At 41.3% G+C, this 16,341-nt stretch overlaps 1 protein-coding gene across 2 annotated transcripts in view; it reads right to left on the bottom strand.

The window, feature by feature from the left end:
- ELOVL4 (ELOVL fatty acid elongase 4) overlaps positions 1-16,341 on the bottom strand; it is a 31,679-nt gene that overhangs the window by 8,489 nt on the left and 6,849 nt on the right. For both annotated transcript variants that reach the window (XM_047763385.1, XM_047763394.1), the window contains exon 2: positions 56-243. In XM_047763385.1, coding sequence (XP_047619341.1) covers positions 56-243 — 188 coding nt within the window. The remainder of the gene's footprint in view (positions 1-55; positions 244-16,341) is intronic.

Genomic DNA, 16,341 nt, shown 5'->3' with positions numbered 1-16,341 from the left:
ATACATTCCCATTTTAAATTGTCAATGGAACTGGGAAATTATAAAGTAAACCTACCTCTCTGAAGATAAAAAGGTTAAGCAAAACCATCCCAAAATTATAGATAATGAGCACTGAACGCATCTGGAAAGGTTCTCGGTCCTTCATCCATTTGGGACCCAGCCACACAAACAGGAGATAAAGAGTGCTTATACAAAGTGTAGTCCATGGAGAATGCATCAGAGGCCAATTCTCCACGCGTTTATCTACAGAAAGAACATGAAATCCATTAAAGTAATAAATATATTCATGTATTAGGAAGTATAACATTTCAACTTAGTTTTTCCTAATTTGATCAAACTGGGATTCTTGCAGTCCCAACAAAAAATACATGATATAAAGAAACAAGACCAATTCCTGGGAGTAGCTTTTTGTTTTGTTTTGTTTTTCTTTTTCTTTTTTAGGACTGCACCTGCAGCATATGGAAGTTCCTTGGCTAGGAGCTGAATCAGAGCTGTAGCTGCAGGCCTACACCACAGCCACAGCAACACAGGATCCTAGCCGCGTCTGCAACCTACACCACTGCTCAGGACAATCTCAGATCCTTAACCCACTGAGTGAGGCCAGGGATCAAACCAGCATCCTCATGGATACTAGTCAGGTTCATTACGGCTGAGCCTGGACAGGAACTCCCTGAAGATTGTTACTTTTGAAAGTAACAATTAGGAGGAAAACTGGAACTGAAGGTGAGGAAAACTGAATCAAGAAACAGGCAGTGTCTGACTAACTTCACTTAGCACGATCATTTCTAGGTCCATCCATCTTTCTGCAAATGCCATTATTTCATTCCTTTTGATGGCTGACAGTGAGACACCAATGTCATATGCTATCACTTACATGTGGAATCTAAAAAAAAAAGGACACAATGAACTTCTCTGCAGAACAGATACTGACTCACAGACTTTGAGAAACTTAGGGTTTCCAAAGGAGACAGGTTGGGGTTTGGGAGGATGGGCTGGGGGTCTAGGATGAAAATGCTGTAAAATTAGGTTGTGATGATCGCTGTACAACTATAAATGTCATAAAATTCATTGAGTTTAAAAAGAAAGAAAGAAAAAAGAAAACAGGCAGATTTCCCGGCAGAGGGAACCGTTTCTCACAGCCAGAGTCCCCGAACACATGCTCCCTCACGGGGCTTGTCACATGGTCCTGTGACCTTTCTTAAACTGCCACCTCCCTGCAGACCACCTCCTCATTACAAGGCCACCGAGGACATCTACTTGATGACTAAGTGAGGAGTAGGTCTTTCTCCCATTAGCCCTTCATTCTCTATCCCTCCAGTGAAACCCAACAGTCCACCTAGTGAGAGTCCAGGCTTCTTCATCATCCAGCAACCCTTCCCCATACGTTGGTCCCCAGCTCTAACCTTCACCCCAGGACTGAGGGGGTGCACGTGCACTCCATGGGGCTCATGGTGGACTTCAATGCTTTCTCCAGGGAAAATGCCCAACACCCTTACTTCCTTGCCCAACGATGCAAGTCATGCCACTGAACAGAACCCTACTTTCAGCTTCTCAAAGGCCACATGTCACACTATATCCTTCTTAAATCAGCTCTCCAGTGCACAGGGGTCAGGAGGCTCCTCCAAATTCCACCTCCAATGAGTACTACAGTAACTGTCAGCAACCTGAACACAGCATAAAAGCAACTGCCACCTGTGGTAATGGCGAGGACAAAGTCTCCATGTCTCTGTGGTCATTTGCATCTTTCTGGATTTATGTGCATTCGTGTTTCCTTCAGGTTGACCTGACAAGATCTCCTTCCCTTCTCCACTACAGAGAAGGACTGAGTACATCACAGTATTATAAAACAGTGCTACCAAAATTCACCACTACTGGAGTTCCTGTTGTGGTGCAGCAGAAATGAACTTGACTAGCATCCATGAGGACTCAGGTTTGATCCCTGGCCTCACTCAGTGGGTTAAGGATCCAGTGTTGCTCTGAGCTGTGACATAGGTCACTGATGCAGCTCAGACCCCAAGTTGCTGTGGCTGTGGTGTAGGCTGGCAACTGCAGCTCTGATTCAACCCCTAGCCTGGGAATTTCTATATGCAGCAGGTGCAGCCCTAAAAAGGAAAAAGTAAAAAAAAAACCAACAAATCACCATTACTAATAGTACCCCCAAGTCCTGAACCAAAACAAATGATGGGGATCAGAACAGTAAATAAAAAGCATTGAGGTACCTGAAGCTTTACCCATTTTCTATAACGAATCATTTTATATAAAATGATGAATTATCCAGCTTTCTATTAACTCAAATGTTTAAACAATATTTTTTATCTTACCTTTCTTCTTAGAAAGGTGTGTGTTTGCTTACTTTTTTTTCACTTTTTTTCCCCAGTTTTATTGAGAAATAACTGACATATATCACTGGATAAAGTTTAGGCATACAGCATGACGGTTTGATTTATATAGATTGTGAAAGGATAATCCCAACAGGTTCAGCTGACATCCATCTTATAGAGACACAATAAAAAGAAAATAAGAAAAGGAGGGACAAATTTTTTCTCCTTGTAATGAGAACTCTTGGATTGACTCTCTTAACAATTTTCCTAGGAGTTCCTGTCGTGGTTAACAAATTCCAACTGGTATCCATGAGGACTCAGGTTCAACCCCTGGCCTCGCTGAGTGGGTTAAGGATCTGGTGTCGCTGTGAGCTGTGGCGTAGGTCACAGATGCTGCTTGGATCCCGTGTTGCTGTGGCTGTGGTGTAGGCTGGTAGCTGTAGCTGATTTGACCCCTAGCCTGGGAACCTCCATATGCAGTGAGTGTGGCCCTAAAAAGACAAAACAAAACAAAAACCAAAACAAAAAAACCAAAACAAAACAACTTTCCTAGATGCCACACAATGGTGTTAGCCATAGTCTTCATGCATACATCACATCCCTAGTGCTTATTTATCTCATAACTGGAAGGCTGTACCTACCTTCCTCCACTTCTCCATTCCCCACCACCCTCCACCTCTGGTAACCACAAGTCTGACCTCTTTTTCTGAGTTTGGTGTTAGTTTGTTTGTTTGAATAACCTTCTGAAAGTACCTTAAATCCTCTATTCATCTGAGATACACTGAATCCAAATTAAGATTATGCTTATTAGAGTAAAAGCAGATATATTTCTGGTTTCCTCAATGCCCTAATCTACATAGTTATGGGCAGGACTCCATACCATGAATTTGTTAGGGAAAAAATAAAGAAAACAAACTGTACTGAAACCCTATCCTTCCTGCCACTGCTGAAGACAAATTCTACCATCAAGGAATACCAAGATTCAAAGGGGTTTTATGTAACATTGGGAGTTATCTCTTTGAAAAGCTTATTGGGGGAAGGGGGTCAATATGGACTTAAGTTGATTTGCTTGTCAAATATAAATTGGACTTTAGTTGATTTGCTTGTCAAATTGTCTCATTTTTGTATTTTATATAATTAATATGTTAATATTTTTATGCCATTATGTGATTTTGTTCTTACTCTGAGACTATTTATTAACAGTCTTAAAAGCCTTTCACGTTGCATGTAAGCCTTGAACTAAACTAGATATGCACAAGTTTAGATTTAGAAATGGTCCCTTTATCTTAAAAAGGAGACTCAAAGAGGTTGAGACGTGCTGGAGAAGACAGGGCAAGAGACTTCCATAGTCCAGGAACACTCAGTCACCACACCCATTCACTTAAAAAAAAAAATTTATTTTCTTTTTCTTTTTGGCTGTGCCCATGGCATGTAGAAGTTCCCAGGCCAAGGACTGAACTCAAGCTACAGCAGTAACCCTAGACGCTGCAGTGAAAATGCCATATCCTTAATCCACTGTGCCACCAGGGAACTCTACCCATTCCCTTTAAGGGAGAAATTTTCTCATCAGTTTCTTCCTAGGTTATAAATACAAAGTTTTGTTTTGTTTTGTTTTTTGGGTTTTTTGTTTTGTGTTTTTGTTTGTTTGTTTTGTTTTGTTTTGCTTTTTTAGGGCCACACCCGAAGCATATAGAAGTTCCCAAGCAAGGGTTTGAATTGTAGCTACAGCTGCCAGCCTACACCACAGCCACAGCAATGCCAGATCTGAGCTGGGTCTGTGACTTATGCCACAGTTCACGGCAACACTGGATCCTTAAGCCACTGAGCGAGACCAGGGATCGAACCCACATCCTTATGGATCCTAATCAGATTTGTTTCTGCTGTGCCACAGTGGGAACTCCCAAGAATATTTTCACACAGAATTGTGACTCTCATCCACGTTCCTTCAAGGGAAAGAAAATAAGAGAGACCTACACAAGTTCCCTCTACAGAAAGAAGGACAAGAGATAAGCCAACCAAGTCTTGCCCTGTCTCATTTGCTGCACCTAGCAGACCTGGTCCAGGACCCTGATGCTCTGGAGACATGACACAGGCTGGTGGGGAAGGACCAGGACGTTAAGCCTGGAGAAAGGCTGAAAGAGAGGTCAGAATTATTCTCTATTTCCAGAGCACCAGTGAGAATAACTCTGGGGAGGAAAACGACACCTTAATTCAGAAAATTAGGTCTTCCTTTATTAAGTAGAAAGAGCTGCCTCCTTTGGTCATGAGTTCCCTATCCTAGTTTTAAATTCAAGTGAAGTGACCCTAAGGCTAAATAAAACAGCAAATAAAGTTCAGGAGCAAGAAACTTTATTAATTATTTTTTGGGGGGGCCTTTTTAGGGCCACACCCATGGCACATGGAAATTCCCAGGCTTGGAGTTGAATCAGAGACATAGCTGCCCGCCTACACCACAGCCACAGCAACATGGGTTCGGAGCTGCATCTGCAACCTACACCACAGCTCATGGCAATGCCTAATCCTTAACCCAATGATTGAGGCCAGGGATAGAACCCACATACTCATGGATACTAGGTAGGTTCCTTACCACCGAGCCACAACTGGAACTCTAAAACTTTAATAATAATAATAATAATTAAGACACATTACCTTAACCGTAAGGGTTAGCTCTTTCTCAGGAAATCATTTCCATTTAGAACACTTTGACTGTTTCATAAAGTTCAGGCCAGGTGGGACTGATACATTGATAAACAGTGGTTTGGCTGGCAATCATACAGTTTTATCTATATTAAAAGGCCATGCAATGGTTACACAACTGTATGTGTTTGTCAGGATGCACAAACTGTTCAATGGAAAGAGTTAATTTTATTTTTATTTTTTATTTTATTTTTTATTTTTTTGTCTTTTTGCCTTTTCTAGGGCCGCTCCCTTAGCATATGGAGGTTCCCAGGCTAGGGGTTGAATCGGAGCTGTAGCCACCAGCCTACACCAGAGCCATAGCAATGCGGGATCCGAGCCGCGTCTGCGACCTACACCACAGCTCACGGCAACGCCGGATCCTTAACCCACTGAGCAAGGCCAGGGACGGAACCTGCAACCTCATGGTTCCTAGTTGGATTCGTTAACCACTGCGCCATGACGGGAACTCCCAGAGAGTTAATTTTATTATATGTAAATGATACCTTCATGAAAAACGGGAGGGAAGAATGGTCCATCTGAATTAGGGTGTCCTTTAATATTCTCGACCAACAGTTTCCATTCTTAACCTGATTTGTGTCTTTCCCCCCCACCCTTTTTGGCCATGCCAGCAGTATGCAAAGGTTCCCAGGCCAGGGACTAGGCTCGCACCACAGCTGCAACCTGAGCCACAGCAGTGACAACACTGGATCCTTAACCAGCTGAGCCACCAGGGAGCTCCCTGATTTGTATCTTAGAATCACACAGCATGGTAGACAAAAGAGACTTTCAAGTCAGACCCCCAAACTTTCTGAGCTAAGTGACTTGGGGCAGGTGATTTGGTCCTTGACTTCTCAAAACTCATTATCTATTTGAGGAGGTGGACATGAAAAATTAATTGCTTTGCAGGATGATGGATGCAATGTCAGAGGCCAGTCTAAGAACAGTGGTAGGACAGGAGAGTGGCAATGAGGTGAACATCCCAACTGTTTCTCAAAGAAAGAAGAGGACTCTGCCAGCTAGTCAGGGAGGGAGGAGGGCCTTCTTGCAGAGAGGAACAAATGAACTGTATGTACTAAGAGCTCCAAAGCAAAAACTCAAACACTTATTTTGTAAACGAAGCAGGCTTGGGGTAGAGAATACATACAAGCAAAGAGGGCAGTAAATGACTGGATTTATTGGTCAGAGTAGGCCTGAGAGGGCCTCACCAACTGTGCTGCAGAGGCTGGAGCTTATCCTGTAGACAATGGAGAGCTAGCCTGTGGGTTAGAAATTGGAGCTCACGTTTGGCTCTTAACAGATCAGTGGAGGCTGTGGGAGACATTCTGAAGGGGGAAGGCAGGGAACCCAGCTGGAGCAGCAGTTCTCAAGTATCTGGCTGTTGCTAGGCTGCCCACATAAGAGTCATCTGCTCGTTAACAATGCAGACTCCAGCCCCAACCCAAATCTACTCATCCAACAGCCCTGGAGGACAGGAGCAGCACTACAATCTCAAAGTTCCCCTGGCGATGCTAATGGGCAGCCAGCCTTGGGGACCGCTACAATGCAAGAAATGAAGGAAACCTGGATTTGGGGGCTGCACTGTAATAGAAAAGGCAGGCAAATAGGAAAGGTGTAGGAGTGAAACCTGCAGACTTGGTGACTGATATGGATGTGAGAGGCGAGAGTGAAAGGCAAGTTCAGGATTATCCCCAGATTTCTGGCTTTGCCTGGTGGCAGAGATGGTGAAGCTGTGGACAGAGCACAAAAGCAGACTGGGAAAGAGACGATCAGGTGCACTGTGAAGCATCCTGTATCTGGAGCACTCATGAGACAGCCAGGTGGAGGTATCTCGTAGGCTCTGGAGCTGCAGGTAACGACCAGGGCTGCATAACCATGGTGGTGGGGGGGGGGTGTCACTGGCAATGACTATCAATAATTTCAGGTCACAAGGGAAAGAGCACAGAGAATGAGAGAGCAAAATGAACAAAGTCAGAGCCCTGGGGAACACTTAAGGGAAGGGTGGGATAAATGGCAGAAAGAAAGGAAGAGAAGATTATGTGTGTGAGGACTGAGAGCGTGAGGTGTTTCCAAAATGATGGGGCAGGCAACAGACTCTGTAGATGGAGCATCAACTGGGCTTTCCTTCTCTTTTTAACAAGGAATTATCTCCATCTTACAGGGTGGATGCAAGACGGTTGAATGTTGCTCCTCCTACTGTACCCTGTACCTCTTCACGGCGCAACACCTCCACACAGGGGTGTCCTGTGCCAAGGGTAACCTGAGCCCTGCCCACCACAAGGCAAGCCTTTCCAAATCATCCAGGCCTGATTTAGAACACAGAACATGAGCTCAATGTGCATCGGCATTGCCATTATTACTGACAACAATCAAACCAATAAACCCTCCCCTTGGAGTTCCCTGATGGCTTGATGGATTATGGATCTGGCACTGTCACTGCTGTGGAACAGGTTCGATCCCTGGCCCAAGACTTGAGCATGCTGCAGGCATGGCCAAAAAATAAATAAATTAAATAATAAATAAATTAATTAATAATTCTCTCTTCCAAGAGAAGAGGTAAACCAAATTAAAAAAAAAATACCATCAGTAACTAATCTTAGGAGAAGAGTTTAAACTGAGAAAATAGAATATTTTATAACTTTTATACTGAGAATACAGCACCTTTTGTAATTTATTCAGGAGAGCACATACACAACAGGTCTAAATTTAAATTTTTAATTACTTAGGGAAGTTTTTTAAAAATAAAAAACACCTCTTTTTTTGAGAAAATGTGAACTGGATTTTAACAAACAAATTTTTTTTTGTCTTTTTTGCATTTTCTAGAGCCACTCCCGCAGCATACAGAGGTTCCTTCTCCATATGGGGTTGAACTGGAACTGTAGCCACTGACCTATGCCAGAGCCACAGCAACACGGGATCTGAGCAGCGTCTGCAACCCACACCACAGCTCACCGCCGGATCGTTAACCCACTGAGCAAGGCCAGGAATCGAACCTGTAACCTCATGGTTCCTAGTCAGATTCGTTACCTACTGCACCACGACGGGAACTCCTAAACAAAATATTTTTAATCCAAAAGTTTTGCAGTAACCCAAGTCCTTAGAAACTTCTACTTATATATAAACAACTGTAAAAAAATTCTGACAACAAACTATCATATGAAAGCAACTTCCTTAAAAATCCCTAACTGGGAGTTCCCCCATCATGGAGCAGCAGAAATGAATCCGACTAGGAACCATGAGGTTGCAGGTTCAATCCCTGGCCTTGCTTAGTGGGTTAAAGATCCAGTGTTGCCTGAGCTGTGGTGTAGGTCACAGACGCGGCTAGCGTCTGATGTTGCTGTGGCAGTGGTGTAGACCAGCAGCTGCAGCTCTGATTAGACCCCTAGCCTGGGAACCTCCATATGCCGCAGGTTCGGCCCTAAAAAGAAAAAAAAAAAAAAATCCCTAATTGGCCTTCTCTTTCTTTGAAAGGCTGGTTTCTTTCAAAACATTTTCAAATTCAGGATTTGTACCAGTCATACTGAATCTTTTTCCCCAAGTAGCCTAAGCTGGTCATCATCTCCCAAAGAAAAATTAGTAAAAATTAAAATTTTTACAACACTCAAATTCCTAGAATGAACCAGAAAGGGCACAAGATCACAGGCAGAAATGATCCCAGTTGGGTGTTGGCTTTGGGAAGTCATAGATGTAGAGGGAGTGTGGCACTAGGCAGGGGACAGGAATTGAATTACGACAACTAGATTCCAGATCTAGGTTGTTTTCTAGTGCCAGGACCACGAATCTGAAACTCTGAGCCACAATTTCCTCCTCTGTAAAGTGGAGGTGATAATAAGATTGCCCAAGTCACAGAGTTGCTTTGAGGCTCAAATTGAAAACTCTCTACAGGAAAACTCTCCAACGTTAACTCTCTTTGCACTTAAAAATATTAATATGTTTTTTTTTTTAACTTTTTTAGGGCCACACCAGAGGCATATTGTAGCTCCCAGACTATGGGTCAAATTGAAGCTACAGCTGCCAGCCGACACCACAGCCACAGCCACAGCCATGTGGGATCCGAGCTGCATCTGTGACCTACACCACAGTATGGCAGCACCAGATCCTTCACCCACTGATTGAGGCCAGGGATCAAACTCGCAGCCTACTAGCCGGATTTGTTTCCGCTGAGCCACGATGGGAACTCCTTTTTAAACTTTTAAAGCACATTGTGATTGCCTGTCCTGTCAGTGTCTGCTTAACTGTGTCCCACACCAGACAGAGCAGGGGCTTCGTCTCTACAGCCACAAAGGCTCTCACAGTAGATGCACCTAGCAAATGGCTGGGACCTACCTAGCATGCCATAGGCCCCAAAGTAGTTAGAAAATAACTACTATTATTGTGGCTACTGTTATTGCAAGAATAGTCATTCAAGACATTTCTAAAATTCCCCCTTTTTTTTTCTTTTTATTGCTGCTCCTGTGGCACATGGAAGCTCCCAGGTAGGGGTTGAATCAGGCCTGTGTCACAGCCACAGCAACATAGGGTCCAAGCGGAATCTGCAACCCACACTGCAGCTCACGGCAACGCCAGATCCTCAACCCAGTGGGCCAGGCCAGGAACTGAATCCAAATCCTCATGGATGCTAGCTGGGTTCCTAATCCACTGAGCACAATGGAAATTCCTAAACCGCCCTTTTGATTCAGATGAAATGAGTACCAGTTATTGGTCAATATTGTTCTAAAAGAAATACAAAGTTCCTGTTGGGGTCGAAATACAAAGTTCCTGTTGGGGTCAAAAAACAAAAGAAAACGAAATTGGAGTTCCCTCTGTGGCTCAGAGGAAAGCAACGTGACTAGTATCCATGAGGACATGGGTTTGATCCCTGGTCTCGCTCAGTGGGTTAAGGATCTGGTGTTGCCATGGATTGTGGTATAGGTCACAGACATAGCTCAGATCTGGCATTGCTGTGGCTGTGGTGTAGACTGGCAGCTGCAGCTCCAATTCAACCCCTAGACTGGAACTTCCATATTCCACCCCAAATGCCAAAAAACACAATAACAACAAAAAATCCAAACCCTAACTGTTCTATAAAAATCCATTCCACTGTTTACTTTTCTTAAATAAATTTTAAAATTGGTAGCTTAAGAATATTTTAACATTCTTCTTTTTTCATCATAGTACATAGTAGCAGATTATCAAGAACATTAAGAAAACCCCATTCCCTCTCTAAAGTGTGGTCCATGTACCACAGAAAAACACCTCTTGGAAGCTTATGTGAAATATAGAACCTGAGGCCTCATTCCAGACCTATTAAGCCAAAATCTGTATGTATTTTAACTAGAGTTCCAGGTGATTAACACATTAAAGTCTAAGAAAAACTGCTCCAGTTTGCTCAGAAATGTGGGCCTACTTTATATAATATATAATCAGGTCATATAAATTTGATTTATTTGTTCTTAGTGCCTATCTGAATAAAACAGCCACTTCTTTTTCTTCTAACAACATCTACATATATTTTTAACTTGCCACAAACAAAAGAAAAACACAAGTCTGACAACCAACTAGAGATACTGAGTAGCTTCAGGAGTAGTCAAGATATCAAGAAGTATAGATTAGGAGTTCCTTGGCGGCACAGGAAGTTAAGGATCTGGCATTGTCACCGCAGCGGCTCGGGTTGCTGTTGTGCTGTGCGTTTAATCCCTGGCCAAAGAACCTCCAAATACCAAGGGTGTGGCCGCCCAAAAAAAGTATGGACTATATATTATTCACCCCTAATAAGTTAGAGCCAACAGTTGCGATTCAACTCCATTTTTTTACACCTGGAAGCTAATCACAAATATTCAGGTGGTGCTGTTATAAATACGTGTGCTTTTATTGACTACACAGAAATAAGGGTTACTCCATGTCATGCTGCATGCTAAAAGCAGCCCAAAGAGAAAGTGCAGTGTCTTTCTTAAGGAAGTGGTCAATGTCTTCCTCCATTTATTATATGTATCATGGCAGCCAGGGCCACAGCCCTTATTCCTGGATAGACAGAGGGAGCTCTAGAACAATGCCTTCAAACATGTGGTGACAGAAGTTGTTCATGAAAAACATAGATAATTGCTGTCAAGAAGAGTTTGAGAGAGATCTTATCTCCACGACAAGGATAAACTAAATAAGAGAACCTAACACCTCTTCTAGGTTCTGGTCTAAATTATGATGCTTTAATATATTCTCCAAGCCCAGGAAGAGCTGGACATCAGTGAGGTACAATGGCAGAAGCAGAGGAGAAGGGTCTTCATATAACTGAACAAATGGGGCAGGAGACAATCTGGGATGTACTCCAGAAATGAAATAGATTCTGAAGGTGGTGGAGGAAGAAGGGGTAAGTTCCCCACTGGGCCAGGGTGGTAAGCAGGGGGATGTCTGCTTTAACTCCCATGAACTCGGGGAAGAGGGTGGTAGTTTGAGTTTGGAAGAATGCCTGATGAATGGAAGGAAAGGCCAGCTGTTGGAGAAATCAGATGTGGACCAGCAGAGGCTGAGGTGAAACAGATCAAGAGGTCAGAGTGCAATGGGAAGACAGGTGGGAGTGGAAGGAGCTGCGGGGTGTGAAGGAGCAAGGGGCCAGAGAATAGTTTTATCAACTCAGTTGTATAACAATCCTCCAAGGGCCTGAAAGAAGGGAGAGAGGAGTTGGAAAGTAAAAGAAAAAAATAATTTTGGTTCCAAGCTTACCTGAACAGAGAACATGATATAGAAAGTGAGAGAGATCAGAAAATCGGGGGTGGGAGTGGGGAAGGTTAGTTCTAGATGGATGAGATCCAGAAAGTCAGTAAATTCACTTGGAAAACGAGAATAGCAACAGTACCTAACCCAAAGGAGTGTGAGCATTAAATGTGACAGTACATACAAAGCACCGGACACAGCGCCTGGCACTCAGTAAGCATTCAAAAATGCTCCATGTGATGAATAGGCAATAAAACAGTCTTTGCTGGATGAGCAGGGCAGCTGCACTGCTTTATGCAATGGTCATTGATGTGAATGGTGAAAGATCTTGACTCCATCCCAGCTCTGTTACTTTCCAGATGTATTTAAAAAAAAAAAAAAAAGTCTATATCTTCATCGTAGAACGGTTAAATCATACTTACCTTATAAGGACACTAATAAACATTAAATGACACAAGGTGCATAAAATTCATATCATAGCATTTTATAGTTCATAATGGTCCTATAACAGAAGCTCAATAAACAGCAGAGAGTTTTACCATGTGCAGGTGCTATCTATACTCATGCTTAAAAAAATGACACATTCATAAAAGCCAGGTCACAGGGAAGGGAAATAATGCCTAGGGTGGAGTGGGGGGGGAGGGGGGAGAGATGTAGGGTAATGAGAAGTGTGTGTATGTGTACACATTCATGTGCATGTGTGTGCGTGTGTAATATATACACATATATTTTAACCATAAATTGAGTTGTTATCTGCACATGGTGGAATCTCACTGCTATTTACCAAGCCTCTAGTATAGGATCATTATTTTTATACACCTTATGTTATTAATGTTCACAGCATCCTTATAAGGTAGTAATTATTTATCAATGCTCTATGATGAAGAAATAGACTCAAATATAGATAACTGACATAGAAGAATGATGCCTGGAAGCAAGAGAGAAAGCAGATAGTTTCCTTCTCATCCCATTTTCACATTTTGCTGGGCTTCTCAGAAAAAGCTGTCATAAAACCTTCCCTGTACTAACCTGGGAGTTCCACATCCCTTTGTGCTGCCAATGTTCTCAAGGCTTTAAGAAAATCGAAATGGTTTCCCTTTAGCAAAAAAAGGTGAAAGATACTACTGGAGTAAGTGTGTGCAGTGTGTGTGCTTTAATGGGAACTCTGGCCAAAATCTTCTCTTGCTAACCGTTCTATAACTGAATATCCATGGTTGGTTCTGAATCAATAATTCCTTTTCACTAATTAACAATTATTTCTGGTTCTTGTATTACGAACTTTGACAAACACTTTCACATTTCACTTTGAATATACCTTTTTTTTTTTTTTTTTCAACAGTCCTAGCTGGTCCATAATTACAAGTCAACTTCACCTTCTCAGGCTAAATACTACTTTTTATATTTTAGGTTCTATTCATATTATGGTATAAATATATAAATGTATATAAGTAAATATTACTTTTTAGTTTAATCTCATACAACAGCTCTTCAAGTACCATTAAGCATTCAGATGCTCTTCTTTAGATGACCTCTGGTGGTGTTACAAATTTGTTCAGATTTAGCATTCTAAATCCTAATACCATGTTGACAAGAGACAAGTATAAGATAAGGTAAAATAAGAGAAGAAATGTAGGTCAGAGGACTTTGCTCTCCTATTGGGCTAGTGCTATGGGAGGCAAGGACACCAGGCTGGGAGACAAAACAACCTATTTGGACCCATTTTCACTACAAACTTCTGATACTGGGGATGCCCCAATATAGGGAACTATGGCTGCCTGCCAGGCCTATTAACCTGAGTTGTTTCTACATTCTTGGCAACATTGTAAAGCAAAATACAAAAGCAAGGCTGCTATCCTTGTTATTTGCTACTTTCTAGCCATTTGGTTTTTTTTTTTTTTTTCCTTCCCCATTTTTTTCCTTTTTAGGGCTGCACCACCAGAGCATATGTAAAGTAAGTTCCCTGGCTAAGGGCAGAATTGGAGCTACAGCTCCAGGCAATGCCAGATCCTTAACACACTTGAGAGAGGCCAGGAATTGGCCTCATGGATACTAGTGGGTTCCTTAAAGCCAAGTCACAATAGGAACACCCTACTTTTTTTTTTTTTTTAAGCAACAGCTACACATTCTCTTTTTAAAGCTATTTTAGCATACACTGAAAAAACAAAATAGAACAATCAACTCCTAAAAGTATTGAACACTGAAGAGAGATCATTTCTAGAGGTACTACATTAATTTTATAACATGTGAAGTCTTTTTTTTTTAAATTGTAGTAAAAAACACATAAACTCTATCACCTCATCCATTTTTAAGTATACATTTCATTAGTGTTACTTCATAAGTGCTACATATATCCACATTGTTGTGCAACCAATCTCCAGAACTTTCTCATCTTGCAAAACTGAAACTCTGGATCCATTAAAAGACTCCCTAACTCCCCCTCTAGCCCCTGGCAACCACACTCTGCCCTCTGTTTCTATGAATTTAACCACTTTAGAGGCCTCACATAAGTGGAACCATCAGAATTTGTCTCTTGGTGACTGGCTTATTTTACTTAGCATAAAGTCCTCAAGATTCATCCACATTGTAGCTTGTGTCAGAATTCCTTCCTTTTTGGGGGTGAATAATATTCCACTATATGTAAATATCACATTTTGTTTAGCAACTCACCCATCAGTGGATATTTGGATTGCTTCCACCTCTTGGCTATTGTGACTCGTGCTGCTATGGACATGGGTGTGTGGACAGAAACATGGAATTCTTTAATGATACATACCTGTGCCTAAGTTTTCATTTGATAAACAAATAAAATGAGAACAGAGAAGCCTATTCCTTCAAATACTCTAGTTCAAAATCACAAATGCCTTTATTTGATCACACTGGATAGTGAATAACTGATTCCTTCAGTGGATTAATGTGTTTGCCTTCAAATTCCAATATTTTTTTCTAATTAAAATGTGATCACAAAATAAAAATGTAGCATATTGAGGCATAGGTTTAATACTGATAATATTACATGGAGAAAAATATACAACAAAAGATTTTTTTAATTAATAGCAAAATCATTTAATTTCTTTTGTTTTCCCCATATGCTAAAACCTACATATTTGTAGCAATTTTACAAAAATTTTAAGCCATACTTCCAAATTTGTTAGAAATGCTCAAAGATAAAGTGCCTATAATTGAAAAGCTTCTTTAATAATGTATAATAAAATCTATGTGTTCTATAGAAAAATATAAAGTAAGATTAAGTTTAGACTACCTAAGCCATTGCTTCAGGAGATACTATGAGTCAATAAAATGGCCTTAGAGAGCATGTAGTTTGAAACTTTCCCATTGTACCTACAGAAATGTAAGACCAAACAATCAGAAATAACTTGTCCAAGACCACATAAAATGCCATCCTCAGAAAAATAAACTTATTCTTTAATGTTACTGCTACTATTTTTGACAAAATACTTAACACCAGGTTGTTCAAGGAAAAGCTGGATAATTAAATAGGTAAAGTATGACAGCAACAAACACAGTGCCATGTCAAAACAGGTGCTTAAATATCTGTATTCCTTTGTTTTTCTACTTCCTTACCTATTTCTTATGGAGCAGATAAGAGAAAGTAAAAAGGACTAAATATGAGTCTATTATTTCTACTACTTGGGCAGCACTAATAACAGTTTTCTTGGAAATGACTGGAGTTATTGCATAGAATGAGGTTTTTCCGGGATTAATATATGTTTATTTGAAATCGCTTTACTTATTTATAGAATTTTTTAAAAATTGCATCTATAGCCAGAATTTAAGAGCCAGATAAGACCTTAGAGATGACCTAATTCAGCTCAGTTTGCAAATAAAAAAGGTGAGTTGGGAGTTCCCGTTGTGGCGCAGTGGTTAACGAATCCGACTAGGAACCATGAGGTTTCGGGTTCGGTCCCTGCCCTTGCTCAGTGGGTTAACGATCCGGCATTGCCGTGAGCTGTGGTGTAGGTTGCAGACGAGGCTTGGATCCCGCGTTGCTGTGGCTCTGGTGGAGGCCGGTGGCTGCAGCTCCAATTCGACCCCTAGCCAGGGAAGCTCCATATGCCGAGGGAGCGGCCCAAGAAATAGCAACAACAACAACAATAACAACAACAACAAAAGACAAAAAATAAAATAAAAAAATAAATAAAAAATAAATAAATAAATAAAAAAGGTGAGTTGGAAAAGCAAAGGGCCAGTCCAAACTGTCTCAGCAAACAGCAGCAGACTGGGATAAATCTAAATCCCAGTCCAGCATTCTTCCCATTTCCTATACCAAGCCTTCCACATACACCACAATGCTTCAGCACAGACAATGAAGGCAGAGGAATAAGGATATCTGACTTTATCCCTTTTGAAAGTTAAGTGTTTTGTGCTAATAAATGATTTAAGAGTTTGATGCCTTCATTAAACATAGTCAGCATGAATTGAATTGATGACTAACTAATGAGAAAGGTCATTTTTAAAACTTTCTGTAATTGAGGGTGGCCCCAAACCTTATCAGTATTTAGCAACCAGAATATATCACTCTTTGAAATTATGTGAGAGGGAGGGGGTCATATCAAATCAATAAAATGTATGGGCACTAAAATTGGGTAGAAAAAACAAGGTGAGATAAATATAATGAAGGTTAAAGCTGCAAGATGAG

Source organism: Phacochoerus africanus, chromosome 2 (assembly GCF_016906955.1).
Source record: "Phacochoerus africanus isolate WHEZ1 chromosome 2, ROS_Pafr_v1, whole genome shotgun sequence".
In the NCBI taxonomy this organism is placed as follows: Eukaryota; Metazoa; Chordata; class Mammalia; order Artiodactyla; family Suidae; genus Phacochoerus; species Phacochoerus africanus.
Note: the sequence above shows the minus strand (reverse complement) of the source record. Positions and strands in the feature narration are given on the sequence as shown.